Raw genomic sequence first — 27,610 nt, forward strand, 5'->3', positions numbered from 1 at the left:
TGCTTTATTGTTACAGCATATGTAGGTTAATTATGTGGAGGTATGTTCCCACGGTCAGTAAATGATGCGGGTAAGATGCAGCGTACATCCACAGTGGCCAGATGTTACAGCATAGTGGATGGGATTTCAAGAAATCCCATCTCCACTATGCATGCATGGATACTTTGGACAGAGCAGACATGTGCTGCGTCCAAAGCGCTGCCGATCACTGATAGTGGGAACATACCCTTAATGCTCCTACATAGGCGTGTGTGTGTGTGTCTTTATTTAATATTAATGACGGTATCTGGCTAAAGCGGTTGAACAAGGAAATGACATCACAATTATCTTTTTTTTAATAAAATATTTTTATTTAGCTCTTTGGATTTACAAAAACGCAAGAAAATAGACACAAAAAACCGCAACAAATCCGGATAAAAAACGCATCAAATCAGCATAGAAACCACACAGAGAGGCAGAAACCATGCATAATTTTGCACAAGCAAATCTGCATCGTGCGCACATAACCTTACTTGCAAACTCAATCCTAAAAAGTATAAATGTCTTTGTTTAGGGATATTTATATATATACTAGATGGTGGCCCGATTCTATCGCATCGGGTATTCTAGAATATGCATGTCCACGTAGTATATTGCCCAGTCACGTAGTATTTTGCCCAGTCACGTAGTATAATGCTCCATGCAGTTATGGCCCCATAGATGCCCCATATAATGCTCCATGCAGTTATGGCCCCATAGATGCCCCATACAATGCTCCATGCAGTTATGGCTCCATAGATGCTCCATATAATGCTCCATGCAGTTGTTTATGGCCCCATAAGATGCCCCATATAATGCTCCATGCAGTTATGGCCCTATAGATGCTCCATATAATGCTCCATGCAGTTATGGCCCCATAAATGCCCCATATAATGCTCCATGCAGTTGTTTATGGCCCCATAGATGCTCCATACAGCATTGTACCAGATGTAATGCTGCTACTGCAATAAAAAAAAAAAAATCACATACTCACCTCTCGTTGCTGCTCCTCAGCGTCCCATCTCTCCGCACTGACTGTTCAGGCAGAGGGCGGCGCGCACACTAATACGTCATCGCACCCTCTGACCTGCACAGTCAGTGCAAGAGGACGGGAAGACGGAGCGGCGCCCGGTGGATGGAACGCGGACAGGTGAATATGAAATACTCACCTGCTCCTGGCGCTGTCCCTGCCTGTCCCATGGTACCGCAGCTTCTTCACGCAGGGCCTGTGGTGACGTCGCGGTCACATGACCATGATGTCATGGCAGGTCCTGCTCGCGCAGCCGCTCAGGGCCTGTGATGACGTCGCGGTCACATGACCGTGACATCATGGCAGGTCCTTGTCGCACACCAAACTTAGCACCGGAACCTGCCGCTTGCATGGACCGGTCACCGGAGCGTCGGAAAGGCGGCGGAAGGTGAGTATATAATGATTTGTTATTTTTTTAAATTATTTTTCACATTACATGCTTTTACTATTGAAGCTGCATAGGCAGCCTCAATAGTAAAAACTTTGTCACACAGGGTTAATAGCGGCGGTAACGGAGTGAGTTACCTGCGGCATAACGCGGTCCGTTACCGCTGGCATTAACCCTGTGTGAGCCGTGACTACGGGGAGTATGGAGCGGGCGCCGGGCAGTGACTGCAGGGGAGTAGGGAGGGACTAATCGGACTGTGCCCGTCGCTGATTGTCGCGGCAGCCATGACAGGCAGCTGGCGAGACCAATCAGCGAATGAATAACCGTGACGGAAGTTGCCGACAGACAGACAGAAGGACAGACAGAAAGACGGAAGTACCCCTTAGACAATTATATATATAGAAGAGGCATCGTGATTACTCGCTAATCCCGCCCCTGCACAGTAGCTTCGCCCCAACACATCACCACACATAATCCTGCCCCACACACCATTACCACACACAATCCGCACATCACCACACACAATCCGCACCACATCACCACACACAATCCGCACATCACCACACACAATCCCGCCCCCCACCACATCACCACACATAATCCCGCCCCCCCACCACATCACCACACATAATCCCGCCCCCCAACACTTCACCACACTATCCCACCCCCAACACATTACCACACATAATCCCGCCACCCCACCACATCACTACACATAATCCCACCCCCCACCACATTACTACACATAATCCCACCCCCCACCACATTACCGCAGATAATCACGCCCCCCACCACATTACCACACATAATCCCGCCCCCCACCGCATTACCACAGATAATCCCGCCCCCCCACCATATTACCACATAATCCCACCCCCCACCACATTACCACACATAATCCCACCCCCACCACATTACCACACATAATCCCACCCCCCACATTACCACACATAATCCCACCCATCACCACATTACTACAGATAATCCCGCCTCCCCACCACATTACCACACATAATCCCGCCCCCCCACATTACCACACACAATCCCGCCCCCACCACATTACCACACACAATCCGTACCACATCACCACACACAATCCCGCCCCCACAAATCCCGCCCCCCACCACATCACCACACATAATCCCGCCCCCACCACATCACCACACAAAATCCCGCCCCTTCAACACATCACCACACATAATCCCGCCCTCAACACATCACCACACAATCCCGCCCCCCCAACACATTACCACACATAATCCTTCCACCCACCACATTACCACACATAATCCCACCCCAACCACATCACCACACATAATCCCGCCCCCCCACCACATTACCACACACAATCCGCACATCACCACACACAATCCCGCCCCCCACAAATCCCGCCCCCCCACCACATCACCACACATAATCCCGCCCCTTCAACACGTCACCATACATAATCTTGCCCCCCAACACATCACCACACATAATCTCGCCCCCCCACACATCACCACACAATCCCGCCCCAACACATTACCACACATAATCCCGCCCCCCAACACTTCACTACACATAATCCCGCCACCACTACACATAATCCCGCCCCCCACCCCATCACCACACAAAATTCCGCCCCCCACCCCATCACCACACATAATCCCGCCCCCCCACCACATTACCACACATAATCCCGCCCCCCACCCCATCACCACACAAAATTCCGCCCCCCACCCTATCACCACACATAATCCCGCCCCCCCACCACATTACCACACATAATCCCGCCCCCCACCACATTACCACAGATAATCCTGCCCCCCACCACATTACCACACATAATCCCGCCCCCCCACCACATTACCACACATAATACCGCCCCCCCACCACATTACCACACATAATCCCGCCCCCCCACATTATCACAGATAATCCCGCCCCCCCCACATTACCACACATAATCCCGCCCCCCACCACATCACCACACATAATCCCACCCCCACCACATCACCATACATAATCCCGCCCCCCCACCACATTACCACAGATAATCCCCCCACCACATTACCACACATAATCCCACCCCCACCACATTACCACAGATAATCCCGCCCCCCACCACATTACCAGATGTAATCCCACCCCCCACCACATTACCACAGATAATCCCGCCCCCACCACATTACCAGATGTAATCCCACCCCCCACCACATTACCACACATAATCCTGCCCCCCCACCCCATCACCACACATAATCCCGCCCCCCCACCCCATTACCACACATAATCCTGCCCCCCACCCCATTACCACACATAATCCCGCCCCCCCACCCCATTACCACACATATTCCCGCCCCCCACCCCATTACCACACATAATCCCGCCCCCCCACATCACCACACATAATCCCACCCCCCCACATCACCACACATAATCCCGCCACCCCACCACACATAATCCCTCCACCCCACCACATCACCACACATAATCCCGCCACCCCACCACATCACCACACATAATCCCGCCCCCCACCACATCACCACACATAATCCTGCCCCCCCACCACATCACCACACATAATCCCGCCCCCCCACATCACCACACATAATCCCGCCCCCAACACATCACCACACATAATCCCGCCCCCAACGCATCACCACACATAATCCCGCCCCCAACGCATCACCACACATAATCCCGCCCCAACACATCACCACACTATTCATTTTAAGTTAATTTACTACCTGCGTAAGCGCTATTGAATGCTGTCCTTATTTACTTTAGTTTAATCACCAGCAGCGTTAATTAGATAGCAATGAGCGTGCCGAGCGTTAGCTGGCTGGAAACATCTATTTTTTCTTAATGCCCAATATTCTAGCTCAGCATTTCCTATTTAAAGCATATTGACCCCCTTCCAAGCTTGCTGTCCTATTTATAGAACTGAGGAAATGATCTTTGAAGGCTCCCCTGTAAACATCTGATCTCTTTAATAATTCCCCTTGTAAATTATTCATTATCTGTATTCACCAATTATGTAAGGACCATGTAGTGGTGGCTAGCTCATTAAAATTACATTATTGTTCTACCCCTGGAAATTCACAAATGGGAATTCATTATGAACTCAATAAAAATTTGATCAGGGTTTAGAGACAATGACTTGTCTAACCAAAGAAAGCAGAATTTCATATACACATTTTTAAATATTTCCTTTGCCAACAATAAGCTAAAATTTAGACTAAGAAAATAACACTATAAACATTATAAAAACCATGTATGAATGTTTGCCGGCTATTACATAGCAGCCTTAATTATAAAAAAAGTCACATTTTGTTTGATCGCCACTGTCCGATTCAGAAAAAAAAAGAGGCTGGTTGACAGCTATTCACTGAACTTACCTTATTCATTTGATCTACCTGGTCAGGTTGGCACATAGCAAGTGGTTTTTAGACTAACAATTACAAAAATGACTAATTCACTGTTTCTACCACTGGGATATAACTCAGCTCAGTTTACTATATTAAACATATGTTTAAAGTTCCTACAGGTAGAGCACGAATTTTAGCATAGGCATAGTCAACAACATCCATTAAATATCAGTAAGTCAGTAGGGAATTTAACATGGCCAAATGTCAAACACAGAATATATATTAATACTAATTTACTATTTCAATATACCGTTCATGGTGTACTTTTATGATTCAAAACAATATATGTGTTACTTTTTAATGCTCATTTTAGGCTTCATCGGTTTTCAATTAATGTCTAATCTGTTTGCTTCTTGAACCTTATTACACATAAATAATTCCATACAGGTGGCTTTAGTTGCATAATCAATTGGGATGTAGTTCCATTATCAATGTGAACTGCCCATTGCCCAATTAGTTAATACTACCATTCTACCAAATTAAGGGGCCAAGCTCCTATGACCTAGGTAAATGTGAAGCGCTGGCCTTGGACTAAAGACTATTGGACCAATGGACATAGAGCAGAGTCCACTGCTTTAAGGGATGCAGACTTTTTCCAAGGTGCGGCAATGTTTACGTTGATCTGATTGCTGTGTTTTATTAGAGATTTGCTTGCTGTGTTTTATTAGAGATTTGCTTGCTTGTCAGTTTAAGGGCACAAATCTGAATCAATGTTTACATTCAGTTACAGTAAGCAGAGGAAAATGTGAGGACTGGATCTTTAGAATAAATAAGACCAGACACAAGGTTGGTAATCAGGTAAAGCAATCATTCCATTACTCTCAACAGTGTCTCAGGGGCTTCAAGACATTGTTCGCCAAGCCACTAGTCCCATTATGTGGATGGGCATAGTAATCCCAGTGGAGCCATTACCATAGGGAGTCTCACATGCAGTCGCAGGTGATGGGCTTGGCATCAGGAAAATACCTTCACCAATCAAGAAATACCTTTAAGGGGGTATTTCCCAAGGGCTGGGCTCAATTCCAGGGGTGCAGCTTGGGGTATTTAGGACAAGGGAATGTAGGAATTGCAGCTGGAACTGGATACACATGCTACAGTCGTGGTATCCGTTGTCTGGAGGAGCATAGGTTGTGACTGCAGACTATATAGGTGGGAGATACAAAAGCTGTGGGCCAACTAAAAGTTGGGAGACAGTAGGTATTATCTGGTATGAGGGCAGTGGAACTACCGGTTCTGGGTTGGGATCTTGCAGACTGGGGGCATCCTATTGTGGCCATCTACTTGGAGTTGCTGTATGACCGTGGACGGAAGAAATAAAACTAATTGCATCGTTAACCTGCCTAGGTGATTAATAGAACCCACAACCTCAGATCTCCACAGTAAACAATTCACTTTTAGTATAGTTAATCTCAAAAGAGAGATAAAAGCGGAAGAACCAGCATAGAAAGTTATTTTCTAAAAATTATTTTATTAATCCATATTAAAAGCCATAATATCCAACAACAATCTAATTTTCTAATACGTTTCAGAAAAAGTATTTTGGTGTTGGACGTTATGGCACAATTTTTGCTTTCTTGGTTTTTTTTCAGAGAATATAAATGATAACACCAAAACTTTATCTCCACTCATGGTTAGTGGTTGTGTGAAGCCTTTTATTGTCAAACTCTTGCATCTTTCATCCAGCCACTGATGTTTCCAAATTGTAAGTCATGGGGAAAGCAAAAGAATTGTCAACAGATCTATGGGAAAAGGTAGTTGAACTGTATAAAACAGGAAAGGGATACAAAAAGATATCCAAGGAATTGATAATGCCAGTCAGCAGCGTTCAAACTGTGATTAACAAATAGAAAATTGTGGCTCTGTAAAAACAAACCACGGTCAGCTAGACTAACAAAAATGTCGCCAACAACTGCCAGGAAAATTTTTCGGTATGCAAAGAAAAACCCACAAATAACATCAGCTGAAGTCCAGGACTCTCTGAAAACTAGCGGTGTGGCTGTTTGAAGATGCACAATAAGGAGGCACTTGAAGAAAAATAAGCTGCATGGTCAAATCGCCAGAAGAAAGCCTTTACTGCGCAAATGCCACAAAGTATCTCGCCTACAATACACAAAACAGAACAGAGACAAGCCTCAAAACTTCTGGAACAAAGTAATTTGGAGTGATGAGACCAAAATTAAACTTTTTGGACACAACCATAAATGTTACATTTTTAGATAGGTCAACAAGGCCTATGTGTTGTGAATTCCACTCTTGGGCTCCCTCCGGTGGTTGTAAGTGGCACTTTTGTGAATTCTGCTCTTGGGCTCCCTCCGGTGGTTTTAAGTGGTACTGCTGCTCCTTGGATTTAGCAGTCAGCAGCTGCTTCCACTGATTGTCTTTCTGGCTCGGCTATTTAACCTGGTTCTATCCTTCAGCCTGTGCCAGTTGTCAATGGTTCCTGCTTGGATTCACATCTCTGCTTGGATTTCCCTGATATTCTGACCTGTTCAGCAAAGATAAGTCCTTGCTTTGTTCTTTTGCAGTTCACTTGTTGTGGACTTAATCGTTCTGCACTTTCTATGTTTTTTCTTGTCCAGCTTGTCAGTATGGATTTATTCAGTTAAGCTGGAAGCTCTGAGAAGCAGATTTACCCTCCACACCTTTAGTCAGGTGTGGAGATTTTTGTAAACTCTGTGGTGGATTTTTCTAGTTTTTAATACTGACTGCACAGTATTCCATCCTGTTCTATCTATCTAGCTAGACTGGCCTCCTTTGCTACATCCTGGTTTCATTCTGCGTATGTCATTTCCCTCTCCACTCACAGTCAATATTTGTGGGGGGCTGCCTATCCTTTGGGAATTTTCTCTGAGGCAAGATAGCTTTCCTGTTTCTATCTCTAGGGGTAGTTAGTCCTCCAGCTGTGACGAGGTGTCTAGGGAGTGACAGGAACATCCCACGGCTACTTCTAGTGTTGTGTTAAGCTCAGGAACTGCGGTCAGTACAGGTACCACCTTCTCCAGAGCACGTCCCATGTTGCTCCTAAACCACCAGTTCATAACAGTACAACTGGCCAAAAATGAATTAAATGCATCTCAAAAGAAGGAAAAAAAAGTTCTGAGCCATTTTTTTTTCTGCAGTCTGTTTTGTCTTTTTTTTCCTCTTAATCTCTGGGTGGTTCAGGATTTTGGCACTTGCATGGATGTTCAGGGTTTGTTTTCTCATGTGGATCAACTTGCTGCAAGGGTACAGAGTATCCAAGATTATGTTGTCCAGACTCCGGCTTTAGAACCTAAAATTCCTACTCCTGATTTGTTTTTTTTGGGACAGATCCAAGTTTTTGAACTTTAAAAATAACTGCAAATTGTTTTTTGCTTTGAAACCCCGTTCCTCTGGTGATCCCATTCAGCAGGTTAAAATTGTCATCTCTCTGCTGCGTGGTGACCCTCAGGACTGGGCATTCTCCCTTGAATCAGGGGATCCGGCATTGCTTAATATAGACGCATTTTTTCAAGCGCTCGGATTATTGTATGACGAACCTAATTCTGTGGATCATGCAGAAAAAACCTTGTTGGCCCTATGTCAGGGTCAGGAAGCGGCAGAATTATACTGCCAGAAATTTAGAAAATGGTCTGTGCTCACTAAATGGAATGAGGATGCTCTGGCAGCAATTTTCAGAAAGGGTCTTTCTGAAGCCCTTAAAGATGTTATGGTGGGCTTCCCCACGCCTGCTGTTTTGAGCGAATCTATGTCTCTAGCCATTCAGATTGATCGGCGCCTGCGCGAGCGCAAAGTTGTGCACCATATGGCAGTGTCCTTTGAGCGGAGTCCTGAGCCTATGCAATGTGATAGGATTTTGACTAGAGCAGAGCGGCAGGGATTCAGACGTCAGAATAGGCTGTTTTTACTGTGGTGATTCTGCTCATGTTATTTCTGATTGCCCTAAGCGTACTAAGAGGGTCGCTAGGTCTGTTACCATCAGTACTGTACAGCCTAAACTTCTCTTATCTATGACCCTGATTTGCTCATTATCGTCCTTTTCTGTCATGGCATTTGTGGATTCAGGTGCTGCCCTGAACTTAATGGACTTGGAATTCGCCAGGCTCTGTGGTTTTTCCTTGCAGCCTTTGCAGAGTCCTATTCCTTTGAGGGGCATTGATGCTACACCGTTGGCCAAGAGTAAACCTCAGTATTGGACTCAGCTGACCATGTGCATGGCTCCAGCACATCAGGAAGATTGCCGTTTTCTGGTGTTGCATAACTTGCATGATGTTGTTGTACTGGGTTTTCCATGGTTGCAGGAACATAATCCGGTGCTGGATTGGAAATCTATGTCTGTGACTAGTTGGGGTTGTCAAGGGGTTCATAGTGATGTTCCTTTGATGTCAATTTCCTCTTCCCCCTCTTCTGAAGTCCCTGAGTTTTTGTCGGATTTCCAGGATGTATTTGATGAGCCCAAGTCCAGTTCCCTTCCATAACATAGGGACTGTGATTGTGCTATTAACTTGATTCCTGGCTGTAAGTTCCCTAAGGGCCGACTTTTCAATCTGTCTGTGCTAGAGCATGCCGCCATGTGGAGTTATGTCAAGGAGTCTTTGGAGAAGGGGCATATTCGGCCGTCTTCATCACCATTGGGAGCGGGATTCTTTTTTGTTGCCAAGAAGGATGGCTCCTTGAGACCCTGTATTGATTATCGCCTTCTTAATAAGATCACGGTCAAATTCCAATACCCTTTACCTTTGCTTTCTGATTTGTTTGCTCGGATTAAGGGGGCCAGTTGGTTTACTAAGATTAACCTTCGAGGGGCATATAATCTTGTTCGTATTAAACAGGGTGACGAATGGAAAACGGCATTTAATACGCCCGAAGGCCATTTTGAATACCTTGTGATGCCTTTCGGGCTTTCTAATGCTCCTTCTGTATTTCAGTCCTTCATGTATGATATTTTCCGCAATTATCTTGATAAATTCATGATTGTATATTTGGATGATATTTTGATTTTTTCCGATGATTGGGAGTCTCATGTGAAGCAGGTCAGGATGGTATTCCAGATCCTTCGTGATAATGCTTTATTTGTGAAGGTGTCTAAGTGCCTATTTGGAGTTTAGAAGGTCTCTTTTTTGGGTTTTATTTTTTCTCCCTCTTCTATAGAAATGGATCCTGTTAAGGTCCAAGCCATTCATGACTGGATTCAACCCACATCGGTGAAGAGCCTTCAGAAATTTTTGGGCTTTGCTAATTTTTATCGCCGTTTCATTGCCAACTTTTCCAGTGTGGTTAAACCCCTGACCGATTTGACGAAGAAAGGCGCTGATGTGACGAATCGGTCCTCTGCGGCTGTTTAGGCCTTTCAGGAGCTTAAACGCCGATTTACTTCTGCCCCTGTGTTGCGTCAGCCGGATGTTTCTCTTCCTTTTCAGGTTGAGGTTGACGCTTCTGAGATTGGGGAAGGGGCCGTTTTGTCTCAGAGTAATTCTGATGGTTCTTTGATGAAGCCGTGTGCTTTTTTTTCCAGAAAGTTTTCGCCTGCGGAGCGCAATTATGACGTTGGCAATCGGGAGTTGTTGGCTATGAAGTGGGCATTTGAGGAGTGGCGACATTGGCTTGAGGGAGCCAAGCACCGCGTTGTGGTCCTGACCGATCATAAGAATCTGATTTACCTCGAGTCGGCCAAGCGGCTGAACCCTAGACAGGCTCGATGTAAATGTAACAACAAATGTAATGCTCCAGATTCTCAACTAGCTCAAAGGAAGGTCAGGTTTATAGGTTCTCTAATCAGCTAAACTGTTTTCAGCTGTGCTACCATACTTGCATAAGGGTTTTCAAGGGTATTCTAACCATCCATTAGACTTCTTACACAGTTAGCAAACACAAAGTACCATAAGAACACTGGGGTGATGGTTGTCTGAAATGGGCCTCTAAACACCTATGAAGGTATTGCATTACAAACCAGACGTTTGCAGCTAGAATAGTCATATACTACATTAACAATGTATAGAGTGTATTTCTGAATCATTTCATGAAAGCTTAATTGGAAAAAACTGTGCTTTTCTTTCAAAAATAATGACATTTCTAAGTGACCCTAAACTTTTCAACGGTAGTGTATATACATGTTACTTGGCTTCAGTTCCATCACAGAGTGGTTTTTTTACCCTTATTGCTAATTTTAAAACAGTAGATAGGTGCTAGCCCTGATTTGCATGCCCTCTCCCTTCTGTGTTAGTGTATCAACTGGGTATGACTAAAGGCAGCCATATCCACTATATGACTTTTCACTAAAAAAGTTTATGCGATCATTCAGCCAGCAATCATTTTGGCTGACTTCCCCATAAGCAGTAGCACTTGTTCGGCCGAGCACTCTTCTCTACGTTCTCTATGAAAGAGCTGTCTGGTGACAACTTAGCGCCAGGAGTCAAGATGATCGGTAGTCTGAAAATGGACAAGCCAAATTGATATTTGCTCAATCCAGGGCTCTGAAACACATTATACAGTAAACTGTACACATTAGTATTGGCTGGTTCAGTTAACATCAATCTAAAGCATATAGAGGGATTTACAATTTGCATACAGAGAAGGAGGTAACCCAATATCCATTTAGAAAAATTGTAAAAAAAAATGATGGGAAAGAGTTTTCAGTGGATAATGAGGCAGCTTACACAAAGAACTGCACAGCTTCTAGACCATTGTGAATGACAATGGATCCCAGACAAGCAGAGCTGTGGAGTCAGTAAAGGCCCCGTCTCACATAGCGAGATCGCTAGCGAGATCGCTGCTGAGTCACTAGTTTTGTGACGCAACAGCGACCTCAATAGCGATCTCGCTATGTGTGACACGTACCAGCGATCAGGCCCCTGCTGTGCGATCGCTGGTCGTGTCGGAATGGCCTTGCCCTTTTTTTTGGTCGTTGAGGTCCCGCTGACATCGCTGAATCGGTGTGTGTGACACCGATCCAGCGATGTCTTCACTGGTAACCAGGGTAAACATCGGGTTACTAAGCGCAGGGCCGCGCTTAGTAACCCGATGTTTACCCTGGTTACCAGCGTAAATGTAAAAAAAAAAACAAACAGTACATACTCACCATCTGATGTCCGTCAGGTCCCTTGCTGTCTGCTTCCTGCTCTGACTGAGCGCCGCAAAGTGAAAGTGAAAGCAGATCACAGCGGTGACGTCACCGCTGCGCTCTGCTCTCACTGTACGGCGGCTCAGTCAGAGCAGGAAGCAGACAGCAAGGGACCTGACGGACACCGAAAGGCGAGTATGTACTGTTTGTTTTTTTTTGTAACCAGGGTAAACATCGGGTTACTAAGCGCGGCCCTGCGCTTAGTAACCCGATGTTTACCCTGGTTACCCGGGTGCTGCAGGGGGACTTCGGCATCGTTGAAGACAGTTTCAACGATGCCGAAGTCGTTCCCCTGATCGTTGGTCGCTGGAGAGAGCTGTCTGTGTGACAGCTCCCCAGCGACCACACAACGACTTACCAACGATCACGGCCAGGTCGTATCGCTGGTCGTGATCGTTGGTAAATCGCTATGTGAGACGGGGCCTTAAGCCAAAGTTTTGACTCTGACTCTCAGTTTCTCTACACTAATTCCTTTAATAAATGCCCAATGATTAATACTAAGACATTTACTGAAGTAAAATGGTAATATCAGGGTTTCTCGGGATGGTTGCAGGTATGTCCATTAGTGAACTTCCTTGTCTGGTCTATAGAGAAGGAACTTTACTATGGAGCATGTGCAGCTCAGATCAAGACCGTTAAATGAACTTGAAGCAGCACAACGATAACTAGTATAAAGGACAGAAGCAAGAGAGAATACAGGAGAGGTGATAACTGAATTTTATCACCACTAGAATATCCTAATTATGTCATTTTTTTTATAGATAGGGGTCTTACATTGAAGGATATATAATATATTTTTATTATCATACCTAAACTTTTCTAAATTCCTATAGGAAATAATAAATAATTTAGACAATAGTAATAACAGATTATATAAATATACTGACTCCGACTCCACCAAAACTAGCCCAGACTCCAACTCCAAAGCCCTATTTACAAGCCTTGGATTTACACAGCAACAGTCATAGCTTTTTTAAGATGGGTCAATTGCTGAATATTTTTTAGTGGACAGAAAATGCTTTGAAGAGCTGCAAAAAAATGAAAAAAATGAAAAAAGACATTAAAGTTCAAAATGTGTTATACAGTTTGTACAGCACTCCAGTATTAAATCCATTATAAGGGAAAACTGAAATACCTTGAACTGCAGTACATATCCTGGCTTCAACGTTAAATCTCGAGTAACAGCAAATCGATCACCATCTGATTTTCCAAATATCATAGCAGAGGGGGTAATAGAGCAGAAACTTTCATTTTTAACCATCCCTTCATTAGCCATCATTAGCCAAACACTCAGCTGATTCATTGGATAGTCAAAAGCAGGCTTTTCATAAAAATTCTAATTGGGAAGAAAATGCAAGGACAATATGAATATATTTTATATTTATTACTACTACAGAACAATATATAAAAAAATATACAAGAATAGAAATGTTGAAATAATATATCATGTAATAGTGTGATGTAGACAGAAAAAAAATAACATACTATCAGTAAAACATAGTTAGTAAAAATCATCTCTACTGCTAAAATATGATTTTTGCTTTACTTTTATTTAGGTTTTCCTTGTTATAAAGGATTAGAATGTTTCTTCATAGACACAAATGTTCCTTCATAGACATAAACAGAGGGTTAACAAACCAGCAGGCCATGTAAGACTCTTTTTCAGTCAGGCAGATTTCTGATCATAATAAGTGCTGATTGAAGCCATAACAAGTCATTTAAAGGCTCTTGTACACGGGCCAATGCAATCTGTATATGAACGAACCATGTTTACTACACTGTGTGCAGAATTATTAGGCAAGTTGTATTTTGATCACATGATACTTTTTATACATGTTGTCCTACTCCAAGCTGTTCAGGCTTGAGAGCCAACTAGCAATTAAGTAAATCAGATGATGTACATCTCTGTAATGAGGAGGGGTGTTGTCTAATGACACCAAAACCCTATATAAGGTGTGCGTAATTATTAGGCAACTTCCTTTCCTTTGGCAAAATGGGTCCGAAGAGAGATTTGACGGGCTCTGAAAAGTCCAAAATTGTGAGATGTCTTGCAGAGGGATGCAGCAGTCTTGAAATTGCCAACCTTTTGAAGCTTGATCACCAAACAATCAAGCGTTTCATGGCAAATAGCCAACAGGGTCGCAAGAAGCGTGTTGGGCAAAAAAGTCGCAAAATAACTGCCCATGAATTGAGGAAAATCAAGCGTGAAGCTGCCAAGATGCCATTTGCCACCAGTTTTGCCATATTTCAGAGCTGCAACGTTACTGGAGTAACAAAAAGCACAAGGTGTGCAATACTCAGGGACATGGCCAAGGTAAGGAAGACTGAAAAACGACCACCTTAGAACAAGAAACATAAGATAAAACGTCAAGACTGGGCCAAGAAATATCTTAAGACTGACTTTTCAAAGGTTTTATGGACTGATGAAACGAGAGTGACTCTTGATGGGCCAGATGGATGGGCCAGAGGCTGGATCAATAAAGGGCAGAGAGCTCCACTCCGGCTCAGATGCCAGCAAGGTGGAGGTGGGGGACTGGTATGGGCTGGTATCATCAAAGATGAACTTGGACCTTTTCGGGTTGAGAATGGAGTGAAGCTCAACTCCCACACCTACTGCCAGTTTCTGGAAGACAACTTCTTCAAGCAGTGGTACAGGAAGAAGTTGGTATCATTCAAGAAAAACATGATTTTCATGCAGTACAATGCTCCATCACATGCCTCCAACTACTCCACAGCGTGGCTGGCCAGTAAAGATCTCAAAGAAGAAAAATAATTACATGACCCCCTTGTTCACCTGATCTGAACCCCATCGAGAACCTGTGGTCCCTCATAAAATCTGAGATCTACAGGGAGGGAAAACAGTACACCTCTCAGAACAGTGTCTGGGAGGCTGTGGTGGCTGCTGCACGCAATGTTGATCATAAAAGGATCAAGCAACTGACAGAATCTATGGATGGAAGGCTGTTGAGTGTCATCATAAAGAAAGGTGGCTATATTGGTCACCAATTTTTTGGGGTTTTATTTTTGCATGTTAGAAATGTTTATTTCTAAATTTTTGTTTCCAAAGTTATATTGGTTTACCTGGTGAAAATAAACAAGTGAGATGGGAATATATTTGGTTTTATTAAGTTGCCTAATAATTCTGCACAGTAATAGTTACCTGCACAAACAGATATCCTCCTAAGGCTACGTTCACATTAGCGGCGCCCGCCGCAGCGGCGGGCGCCGCAGCGGCACCGCATGCATCATGCGCCCCTATATTTAACATGGGGGCGCATGGACATGCGGTGCACTTGCTTTTTGCGCCGCATGCGTCCCTGCGGCGCCCGCGTCGGGTCGCGGAGGACGCAGCAAGTTGCATTTTTGCTGCGTCCAAAATCAATGAAAAAAAGGACGCATGCGGCGCAAAAAGCTGCGTTGTGCATGTGTTCACATTTGCGCTGTGCGTTGCGGCGGCGACGCTGCGGCGCACACCGCAAATGTGAACGTAGCCTAAGATAGCCAAATCTAAAAAAAAAAAACACTCCAACTTCCAAAAATATTAAGCTTTGATAGTTAAGAGTCTTTTGGGTTAATTGAGAACATAGTTGTTGATCAATAATAAAAATAATTCTCTAAAATACAACTTGCCTAATAATTCTGCACACAGTGTATAAGGCCACATTCCCATGTTGAGCGTTTGGTGAGTTTTTGATGTTGCAGAGTTTTCTGCACCATTTCTGCACCTATTATGTTAAGTAGATTACCTGCTTTTTTACATGCATTTTATTGTGCGTTTGACCCTGTGTTTTTATTGTCTCTCGCTGGTGTGACATGTTTTAAACAAAGATGCTTTTGTTTTTCATATTTCCTGGTATTTGGCTTTCACAAAACTTTATTGGGACATTCATATGTGGTTTACATGGGTTTTTAATGCGTTTCCGCCACAAATTTGCAGGCACCAGCCAGCATAATAACGCTGTTAACCTGCAGATTAACCGCATACCTTCAGGTTAACAGTGTTAGTTATGGTGACAGGTTCCCTTTAATAGTTACTTTTTTGACATTTCATTAAAGCACCATTCCAGAGGGTTTATTTATTTCACAGCTGGAGTGATGCTACTAAGTTCCATGACCCTAGCCTTATACTACTAATCTATAGTCCCTGTCCCTAGTATAAGACTAGGGGCAGGGACCATAGATTAGTAGCACCACTCCAGCTCTGCATTAACCCCTTCATGACCCAGCCTATTTTGACCTTAATGACCTGGCCTTTTTTGTAATTCTGACCAGTGTCCCTTTATGAGGTAATAACTCAGGAACGCTTCAACGGATCCTAGCGATTCTGAGATTTTTTTTGTGACATATTGGGCTTCATGTTAGTGGTAAACTTAGGTCGATAATTTTTGCGTTTATTTGTGAAAAAATTGGAAATGTGGCAAAATTTTTGCAAATTTCGCAATTTTCAATTTTTGAATTTTTATTCTGTTAAACCAGAGAGTTATGTGACACAAAATAGTTAATAAATAACATTTCCCGCATGTTTATTTTACATCAGCACAATTTTGGAAACAAGCGATTTCTCATTTTTACAACAAAATTTACAAAACCTTTTTTTTTTAGGGACCATCTCACATTTGAAGTCAGCTTGAGGGGTCTATATGGCTGAAAATACCCAAAAGTGACACCATTCTAAAAATTGCACCCCTCAAGGTGTTCAAAACCACATTCAAGAAGGTTTTTTTAACCCTTCAGGTGTTTCACAGCAGCAGAAGCAACATGGAAGGAAAAAATGAACATTTAACTTTTCAGTCACAAAAATGGTCTTTTAGCAACAATTTTTTAATTTTCCCAAGGAGAAAGTGGACCCCAAAAGTTGTTGTACAATTTGTTCTGAGCACTCTGAAACCCCATATGTGGGGGGGAACCACTGTTAGGGCGCACGGTGGGGCTCGGAAGGGAAGAAACGCCATTTGAATTTTTGAATGGAAAATTAGCTCCAATCGATCGTTAGCGGACACCATGTCGTGTTTGGAGAGCCCCTGTGTGCCTAAACATTGGAGCTCCCCCACAAGTGACCCCATTTTGGAAACTAGACCCCCCAAGGAATTTATCTGGATGCATAGTGAGCACTTTGAACCTTCAGGTGCTTCACAAATTGATCCGTAAAAATGAAAAAGTAATTTTTTTTCACAAACATTTTTGCTTAGCCTCAATTTTTTTCATTTTCACATAGGCAACAGGATAAATGGATCCTAAAATTTGTTGGGCAATTTCTCTTGAGTACATCAATACCTCATATGTGTGGATAAACCATTGTTTGGGTGCACGGTAGGGCTTGGAAGGGAAGGAGCGACATTTGACTTTTTGAATGGAAAATAAGCTCCAATCGTTAGTGGACACCATGTCGCGTTTGGAGAGCCCCTGTGTGCCTAAACATTGGAGCTCCCCCACAAGTAACCCCATTTTGGAAACTAGACCTCCCAAGGAACTAATTTAGATGTGTGGTGAGGACTTTGAACCCCCAAGTGCTTCAGAGAAGTTTATAACGCAGAGCCGTGAAAATAAAAAATCATTTTATTTATTTATTTATTTTAAAAAAGGATTTTTTAGCCCACAATTTTTTATTTTCACAAGGGTAACAGGAGAAATTGGACCCCAAAAGTTGTTGTCCAGTTTGTCCTGAGTAAGTTGGTACCCCATATGTGGGGGGGAACCACTGTTTGGGTGCATGGCAGAGCTCGGAACGGAAGTAGTGATGTTTTGAAATTTCCATTCCATTTCCAGAGCCCCTGATGTGCCTAAACAGTAGAAACCCCCCACAAGGACTCCATTTTAGAAACTGGACCCCCCAAGGAACTTATCTAGATGTGTGGTGACTAGTGTTGAGCGATACCGTCCGATACTTGAAAGTATCGGTATCGGAAAGTATCGGCCGATACCGGCAAAGTATCGGATCCAATCCGATACCGATACCCGATACCAATACAAGTCAATGGGACTCAGGTATCGGACGGTATTCCTGATGGTTCCCAGGGTCTGAAGGAGAGGAAACTCTCCTTCAGGCCCTGGGAACCATATTAATGTGTAAAAGAAAGAATTAAAATAAAAAATATCGCTATACTCACCTGTCCGACGCAGCCGGGACCTCAGCGAGGGAACCGGCAGCGTTGTTTGTTTAAAATTCGCGCTTTTACTTGGTTACGTGAGGTCCCGGCTTGTGATTGGTCAGGGCGGCCATGTTGCCGGGACGCGGACCAATCACAGCAAGCCGTGACGAAATTACGTCACGGCTTGCTGTGATTGGTCCGCGTCCCGGCAACATGGCCGCCATTAACCAATCACAAGCCGTGACGTCATGGGAGGCTGGACATGCGCGTATTTTGAAAAGCGCGCGTGTCCAGCCTCCAGTGACGTCCCGGCTTGTGATTGGTTAATGGCGGCCATGTTGCCGGGACGTCACTGGAGGCTGGACACGCGCGCTTTTCAAAATACGCGCATGTCCAGCCTCCCGTGACGTCACGGCTTGTGATTGGTTAATGGCGGCCATGTTGCCGGGACGCGGACCAATCACAGCAAGCCGTGACGTAATTTCGTCACGGCTTGCTGTGATTGGTCCGCGTCCCGGCAACATGGCCGCCCTGACCAATCACAAGCCGTGACGTCACGGGAGGCTGGACACGCGCGCTTTTCAAAATACGCGCATGTCCAGCCTCCCGTGACGTCACGGCTTGTGATTGGTTAATGGCGGCCATGTTGCCGGGACGTCACTGGAGGCTGGACACGCGCGCTTTTCAAAATACGCGCATGTCCAGCCTCCCGTGACGTCACGGCTTGTGATTGGTTAATGGCGGCCATGTTGCCGGGACGCGGACCAATCACAGCAAGCCGTGACGTAATTTCGTCACGGCTTGCTGTGATTGGTCCGCGTCCCGGCAACATGGCCGCCCTGACCAATCACAAGCCGGGACTTCACGTAACCAAGTAAAAGCGCGAAATTTAAACAAACAACGCTGCCGGTTCCCTCGCTGAGGTCCCGGCTGCGTCGGACAGGTGAGTATAGCGATATTTTTTATTTTAATTCTCTTTTTTACACATTATTACATTAATGTTGTTGCGATACCCGATACCCGATACCACAAAAGTATCGGATCTCGGTATCGGAAATTCCGATACAGCAAGTATCGGCCGATACCCGATACTTGCAGTATCGGAATGCTCAACACTAGTGGTGACCATTTCTTACCCCCGAATGCTTCACAGAAGTTTATAACGCAGAGCCGTGAAAATAAAAAATCTTTTTTTTCCTCAAAAATGATTTTTTAGCCAACAATTTTTTATTTTCACAAGGGTAACAGGAGAAATTGGACCCCAAAAGTTGTTGTCCAGTTTGTCCTGATTACTCTGATACCCCATATGGGGGGAACAACTGTTTGGGTGCATGGCAGAGCTTGGAAGGGAAGTAGTGACGTTTTGGAATGCAGACTTTGATGGAATGGTCTGCGGGCGTCATGTCGCGTCTGGAGACCCCCCAGTGGAAACCTCCCCAATTCTAACTCAAACCCTAACCCCAACACACCCCTAACCCTACCCCTAATCCCAACCCTAATCCTAACACTACCCCTAATCCCAACCCTAACCCTACCCCTAATTCCAACCCTACCCCTAATCCCAACCCTACCCTAACCCTACCCCTAATCCCATCCCTAACCCTACCCCTAATCCTAACCCTAATTCCAACCCTAAGCCTACCCTGACCCTACCCCTACCTCTAATCCTAACCCTACCCCTAACCCTAATACCAACCCTAACCCTACCCCTAACCTTACCCCTAATCCCAATACTACCCCTAACCCTAATGGAAAAACTGGCGCAGGGGGGTGATCACCGGGGCAGGGGGGAGATCAGCATCGCAGGGGGGACCAGCAGGGCAGGGTGTAGATCAGCGGGCCAGGGGGAGATCAGGGTCACAGGGGGAGATCAGCGTCGCAAGGGGTGATCACCGGGGCAGGGGGGATCAGGGTCGAAGGGGGAGATCAGCGTCGTGGGGGGATCAACAGGGCAGGGGGGAGATCAGCGGGGCAGGAGGGATATCAGGGTTGCAGGGGGAGATCAGCATCGCAGGGGGGATCAGCGGGGCAGGGGGGAGATCAGCAGGGCAGGGGAGATCAGTGTCGCAGGCGGGAGATCAGGGTCGCAGGGGGGAGATCAGGGGGCAGGGGGGATCAGCGAGGTAGGGGGGAGATCAGCATCATAGGGGGAGATCAGCATTGCAGGGGAGATCAGTGTTGCTGGGGGGATCAGCGTCGTAGGGGGATCAGCGTTGCAGGGGGATCAGCGGGGCAGGGGAGATCAGAGTCGCAGGGGGAGATCAGGGGGCAGGGGGGGATCAGCGGGGTAGGGGGGAGATCAACGTCACAGGGGGAGATCAGTGTCGCAGGGGAGAGGGGGAGGTCAACGTCGCAGGGGAGATCAGCGTCGCTGGGGGGATCAGCATCGTAGGGGGGATCAGCATTGCAGGGGGATCAGCGGGGCAGGGGAGATCAGCGTTGCAGGGGGAGATCAGCATCACAGGGGGGAGATGAGCATTGCAAGGGGGAGATCAGCGTCACAGGGGATCAGCATCACGGGGGGAGATCAGCGTCGCAGGGGGATCAGCGGGGTAGGTGGGAGATCAGCATCGCAGGGGGTTGATCAGCATCGCAGGGTGGGATCAGCATCGCAGGGGGATCAGCATCGCAGGGGGATCAGCATCGCAGGGGGAGATCCTGCGTCACACAGGGGAGATCAGCGTCACAGGGGGAGATCAGCATGGTAGGGGGGAGATCAGCATCACAGGGGGAGATCAGCATCACAAGGTGCGATCAGCTTCGCAGGGGGCGATCAGGGGCAGATCAGCATCACAGGGGGGAGATCAGGGGGCAGGGGGGTGATCACTAGGGCAGGGGGTAATTACCAGGGGCAGGAGGGGGCTGTCAGGTGCAGGGTGGCTGAGGATATGCAGGAGGAGACGGAGCTTGCAGCAGCAGTGATCAGTCGGGGGTTAATCCCCGGCAAAGGGGGAGGGTGCGGAGGTGGGGGGGTGAGGGATCGGAGGTTGGGAGGGGAGAAGAGGTCGGGGAGGAAGGAGTGGAGATAGGGGGGTGTGGAATTGGATGGCAGGGGGAGCAGATGGGAGTACCTGGGGGCAGCGGCAGCGATGACGGCGATCGAGGTGAATATGTAGCAGGGAGACCAGCAGGCACCTTGCTGTTCAGCTTCCACAGACACCATGAAGCTGGACAGCGAGGCAGCCATCGCTTACTCCGCCCCCCCACATCAGAATGGAGGACTAGCGTCACATGGATGCTAGCTCCAATCAGATCTGGGGGTGGTGACAAAAAGGGTCACCAGAGCGATCGTAGCCGGGGGGGGGCAAAGCCACCCCCCTGGGCTAAAGTACAAGTCCCCCTGTCCCTGCAGGTTGGGTTAAATTTGAGTTAACCCTTTCACCCCATCTGCAGGAACGCGATCATTCTATGACACAGCATATGCGTCACAGGTCGGATTGGCACCGATTTTCATGACGCATACGTTGTATCACAGGTCCGGAAGGGGTTAAACAAAACTGCTGGAGTGATGCTTTAAAGGTGGGTTGAGTCTGACTAGATATTCTGAGAGAAATCATGGGCAAGACACACAGACCCATAAAATCTTATATTGTGAACATAGCCCAATAATCTAAAATGAAAATGGAGGAAAGGTTATACTGGTCAACACAAAAAAATCATCAGCAAAAGTAATATGTCTGTTTTATGGAGTTTCATGTGCTGATTCCAAACATATTCTTAGTTTTTCTCTATCCCATAAAGTTTCTGAGATGGAAGTATTTTTGTTATTACGTTATTTCTGCATTTTCAATATATGTGGTTTTTCCTGTGTTATTCCCATTTCTTTGCTTGTCTCACTTAATTGTGAATTTTCTTACAGGGACAACATCAGTAAAGGTTTTCATGAGTTTTATGGCAAGGAGTATTGACAGTGCAGTCAACCAATGACTGCTTCTCGGAAAGTCACATGTTATGGGGAGGAGCTAACTGTTATGAGACGGTAAGATTTGAGTCAGTCAGAAAAGGATGGTGATGGCAGCAAGGACTGGTATGTGAGACTCTGACAGGAGACAGGCCTCTACAGGGATCTGAGCCCTGCCACAGGGAGATAGAAGAGAAGGCAGTGGACAGCCGCCTTTGTGAGAGGATTTCCACTGCATTTCTGGGAGGGCAAGTCGCCTCAGAGGGAAGAAAACAACTCAGCCACTGAGGTGTAACTGAGTGAGAGTCTCCACAGAGATAGAACCTGAAAGCAGCCAATATCACACTGAGAAACTGCCTGCCTGCAAATGTTCATCTGTAAGGAATAGGCTGACCAGTTTACCTCACAACTGTATATAGTTATCTACCAGATTACCTCCAGTAAAATCAGTTTTAAATACAAGCTGCCACTGTCATCTCTGGAGAAATATCTACATGTAGTCAGTCGGCTCATCACATTTTCTTTTAGTTTGTCACCACCATTGAACTGAACTTACTCTACTGTTTGATCTGAGTTAAAGGAGAAAAATGCCCCCAACAGTGTATCAATCATTTCAACAGATTCGGCCATGTGTACCAGATGTACTTTAAATGTCCACTTGGTGATCAAGACAAAAGCTGGGCCCCTCATGTGATATGCTCAAGTTGATCAAATGGTCTTCGTGACTGGTTGAATATGAGAAAGTGGCTATGCCATTAGCTGTTCCAGTTATTTGGAGAGAACCCTAAAATCATAGTGATGACTGCTACTTTTGTTTTGTCAAACTGAAGGGCTTTTCTACAAAGAACAAACATAAGATTAATTACCCTGAACTTGAATCTGGGATTAGGCCAGTTCCACATGATGGTACCTTGCCAGTTTCTGTACCACCGTTGTCTGGATTACACGAAAATGAAGTAGAATATGAAGACTATGGAGATGAAGCTACTGGCAAAGACATGGAGACCTCAAGTAAAGATGAGTATGCACCTGATGGAGCAGCCAGAAAGCTTTACTCAACATGAATTAAATGATCTCATCAGAGACCTTTCCTTGTCAAAAGATAAAGCTGAACTTCTTGTATCTAGATTAAAACAGAAGAATCTTCCTCATGATGATGTCAAATTGTGTTATTACCGAAAGAGAAGTAACACTTTAACATAATTTTTCACAGTTGATGGACCAATGGTGTACTGTAACAATGTGAATGGCATCTTTGAAGAACTGAATCAAGAGTATTTTGTTGCAGATTGGCGAACTGAATCAAGAGTATTTTGTTGCAGATTGGCGATTGTTTATTGACTCATCCCAGAGAAGTTTGAAAGCAGTGTTGCTTCACAATGGAAATATGAAACCATCAATCTCTATTGCTCACTCAAGTCATCTAAAGGAAAGTAATGAAAATCTGTCAGTTGTTTTGGATGCTATACAATATAGGCATCATCAATGGAATATCTGTGGAGATTTGAAAGTGATTGGTCTGCTAATGGGAATGCAAGGAGGTTTCACAAAATATTGTTGCTTCTTGTGTTTATGGGACAGAAGAAATACAGTACAGCATTATGTTCATCGTGGTTGGGGACAGAGAAACATCTATGCTCCAGGTAGAGACAATGTTCTGCATAATCCTTTAGTTGCTCCAACAAAAATCTGTTTTCCTCCACTACATATAAAGTTGGGATTGATTAAAAACTTTGTGAAAGCCATGGCAAAGACAAATTCACAAGGGTTCCAGTACATTTCATTACAAAATTTTTTTTTGTAGACCTGTGTTATTTAAAAAAAAAAAAAAAATTAAAAAAGTGGTTACGTCACACTGAGTTTTTCTTTCTAAGTAAATAATGGCCTTATGCTGTACATGTACAGTATGTCACAAAAATGAGTACAACCCTAACATTTTTGTAAATATTTTATTGTATCTTTTCATGGGATAACACTGAAGATATGACACTTTGATACAATGTCAAATAGTGTACTGCTTGTATAGCAGTGTAAAATTGGTGTGTCCTCTAAATAACTCAACACACAGCCATTGCCTAAACTGCTGGCAACAAAAGTGAGTACACCCCTAAGTGAAAATTACAAAATTGTGCCCAAAGTGTCAACCATTGACCACCGTTATTTTCAAGCACTGCCTTAACTCTCTTGGGCATGGAGTTCACTAGAGCTTCACAGGCTGCCACTGGAATCCTCTTCCACTCCTTCAGAGATCTTTGCTCCTCCACGTTTCATTTGAGAATGTCCCACAGATGGTCAATAGGTATCATACCGCTGCTGCCGCCTCCTCGCTCGCTCCCGGCCTCTGCTTCTCGTGCGCGCGCGCATACCAGGTTCAGTGCTGCGCGTGTGCACTTCTGATCTTCTGTCGGCACTCCTCTTTGTCTCCTCTATGGTTCTGAAAGACTAGTGCCCGAGAGTCGGTCTCCTTATTGTCCTCTCTATGGTTCTGGAGGTCTGTTACCCGGAAGTGCTACCCTGCCTTTAGGTATTTAAACTGCTTCCTGCCGTCCCTCTGTGCCTGGTTATCATTTGTTCCTTCAGGTGTTCCTGGCCGCTCTTAGTCTCTGTGTAGTTCGTTTTCCCTCTGACTTTGGGTTTATCCTGTCTTTCCTGTATCCTGCTAGCCTCTGCGTTCCCTCAGTTCCTCCGCCAGTCCCTGCTGCAGTTTACCCATCAGTCCTATGTCTCTGCAGTACTCACCTATCCTGTGGTCCTACTATCTCCGCCTCTTCTTTGTCTTCTCCCGTCCTGGTCCTCCAGCTTCCGTGGCGATAGTCCCTCACGGGCCTGCCCCTAACTCTCCCTGTATAGGGGGCGGTCTATCTGGTCAGCTCGTCCTTGAGGGGTTCGTCGTCGCGGTCTAGAGGGTCCACTTCCCGTTTTCCCTCGTCACTCACAATAGGACTGCACTCGGATGACATCTGAGTGCAGCCTGATTCTTAGAGCATAACAATAGGATTTAGGTCTGGAGACATGTTTGGCCAGTCCAGCATCTTTACCCTCAGTTTCTTTAGCAAGGCTTTGATTGTTTTGGAGTTGTGTTTGGTGTCATTATCCTGTTGGAAAACTGCCCTGCAGCCCAGTTTCCAAAGGGAGGGGATCATGCTCTGCTTCAGTATGTCACAGTAGATGATGGCGTTCATGGTTCCCTCAATGAACTGTAGCTCACCATAACCGGCAGCAGTCATTCCCCAAACCATGACACTCCCACCACCATGGGCCATATGCCCACTACTGTAGGCAAGACACACTTGTCTTTGTACTCTTCACCTGGTTGCCATCACATATGGTTTACATCATCTGCACCAAATAAGCTTATCTTGGTTTCATCAGACCAAAGGACATGATTTCAGTAATCCATGTCCTTAGTCTGCTTGACTTCAGCAAACTGTTAGCAGGCTTTCTTGTGGATCATCTTTAGAAGAGGCTTCCTTCTGGGACAACAGCCATGCATGCCAATTTGATGCAGTGTGCGGCATATGGTTTGAGCACTGACAGGTTGACCTGCCTTTAACATCTGCAGCAATGCTGGCAGCACTCATACATCTATTTTGAAAAGATATCCTCTGGCTATGACCTTGCATGCAACTTCTTTGTTTGACCATGGTGAGGTCAGTTCTAAGTGAAATCTGTCTTGTTAACCTCTTTCTGACCTTGGACGGGATAGTACGTCCGAGGTCAGATACCGCGCTTTGATGCAGAGCTCCGGCGGTGAGCCCGCATCAAAGCCGGGACATGTCAGCTGTTTTGAACAGCTGACATGTGCCCGCAATAGCGGCAGGTGAAATCGCGATTCACCCGCCGCTATTAACTAGTTAAATGCTGCTGTCAAACGCTGACAGCAGCATTTAACCGGCGCTTCCGGCCGGGTGGCCGGAAATGAGCTCATCGCCGACCCCGTCACATGATCGGTGGTCAGCGATGCTTCTGCATTGTAACCATAGAGGTTCTTGAGACCTCTATGGTTACTGATGCCGGCCTGCTGTTAGCGCCCCCTGTGGTCAGCGCTCATAGCACACCTGCATTTCTGCTGCATAGCAGCGATCTGATGATCGCTGCTATGTAGCAGAGCCCATCGCGTTGTGCCAGCTTCTAGCCTCCTATGGAGGCTATTGAAGCATGGCAAAAGTAAAAAAAAAAGTTAAAAAAATGTGAAAAAAAATAAAAAAATATAAAAGTTTAAATCACCACCCTTTCGCCCCATTCAAAATAAATCAATAAAAATAAATCAAACCTACACGTTTGGTATCTCCGCATTCAGAATTGCCCGATATATTAATAAAAAATGGATTAACCTGATCCATTAAAAATGGAGACGCTACGGGTATCGGAAAATGGCGCAATTTTTTTTTTTTTTAGCAAACTTTGGAATTTTTTTCCACCACTTAGATAAAAACGAACCTAGACATGTTTGGTGTCTATGACCTCAAACTGTCCTGGAGAATCATAATGTCAGTTCAGTTTTAGCATTTAGTGAACCTAGTAAAAAAGCTAATCAAAAAACAAGTGTGGGATTGCACTTTTTTGCAATTTCACCGCACTTGGAATTTTTTTCCCATTTTATAGTACACGACATGCTAAAACTAATGATCTCGTTCAAAAGTACAACTTGTTTCACAAAAAATAAGCCCTCACACGGCCATATTGACGGAAAAATAAAAAAGTTATGGCTCTGGGAAGAAGGGGAGCAAAAAACGAACACGGAAAAACGGAAAATCGTCATTAAGGGGTTAAACAGCTGTATGGTCTTGGCCATTGTGCTGCAGCTCAGTTTCAGGGTGTTTGCAATCTTCTTTTTTCAGATCCTCAGAGAGTTATTTGCCATGAGGTGCCATGTTGAACTCCAGTGACTAGTAAGAGAATATTGTGAGAGCGATAACACCAAATTTAACACTCCTGCTCCCTATGCACACCTGAGATCTTGTAACACAAATGAGTCACATGTCACCGGAGGAGGAACATGGTTATTTGGGCACAATTCGGCCATTTTCACTTAGGGTGTACTCACTTTTGTTGCCAGAAGTTTAGACATTAATGTCTGTGTGTTGACTTATTTAGAGGGCACACAAACCACTATGGCTGAGTACAATGGTGTGCTGACAAAAGCACTGACACAGTGGAACGACAGTGCTCCACAAGGTGAAGTAAGGATGACAGTGGAAGCTATACCAGAACTTATGACCAGACGGAAGGGTGGGTATGACCAACTCTGGGATTTAGAAAGTGACCAACAGTTGGACCGTTGAAGACGCGGAAGCTCCAGGATTGGGGTCCGACACTGTTAGAAATGGGGATCACTGGTTTCAGAATGACCAATCTGGTCGTGGTGACTTCCATTCAGACGGTGACGAAAGCGGAAAAGAGTGAAAGAGTGCAGTAAAGCTGACTCGGGTACAAGTGGCAAGTCTTCCTCCCGTCGCCACAGACATAAAAGAGGCAAAGGGGCTGAATAAATGGCACCCTCTGAGAAGATTGATAAATAGGAGAATTCGTCCGTTGTCACCCGACAACTAGAGGAGGTCTGTCAACAGCTGGCGAATGAGAGGTTGAAGGTGTCGAATATGGAAGCCGCCAACTCCGCATAGTTGGATCAGGTGCGTCACCTGGAGTCTGAGCTCTCGGTAGTAAAGGGTCCA

General features: G+C 45.4%; 1 protein-coding gene across 4 annotated transcripts in view; it reads right to left on the reverse strand.

Annotated features, from left to right (window-relative positions):
- Positions 1–27,610, reverse strand: part of RELN (reelin) — a 1,394,857-nt gene that overhangs the window by 214,090 nt on the left and 1,153,157 nt on the right. For all 4 annotated transcript variants that reach the window (XM_077264737.1, XM_077264736.1, XM_077264735.1 and 1 more), the window contains exon 27: positions 13,081–13,281. In XM_077264737.1, coding sequence (XP_077120852.1) covers positions 13,081–13,281 — 201 coding nt within the window. The remainder of the gene's footprint in view (positions 1–13,080; positions 13,282–27,610) is intronic.

This window comes from Ranitomeya variabilis, chromosome 5 (genome assembly GCF_051348905.1).
Source record: "Ranitomeya variabilis isolate aRanVar5 chromosome 5, aRanVar5.hap1, whole genome shotgun sequence".
Classification (NCBI taxonomy): domain Eukaryota; kingdom Metazoa; phylum Chordata; class Amphibia; order Anura; family Dendrobatidae; genus Ranitomeya; species Ranitomeya variabilis.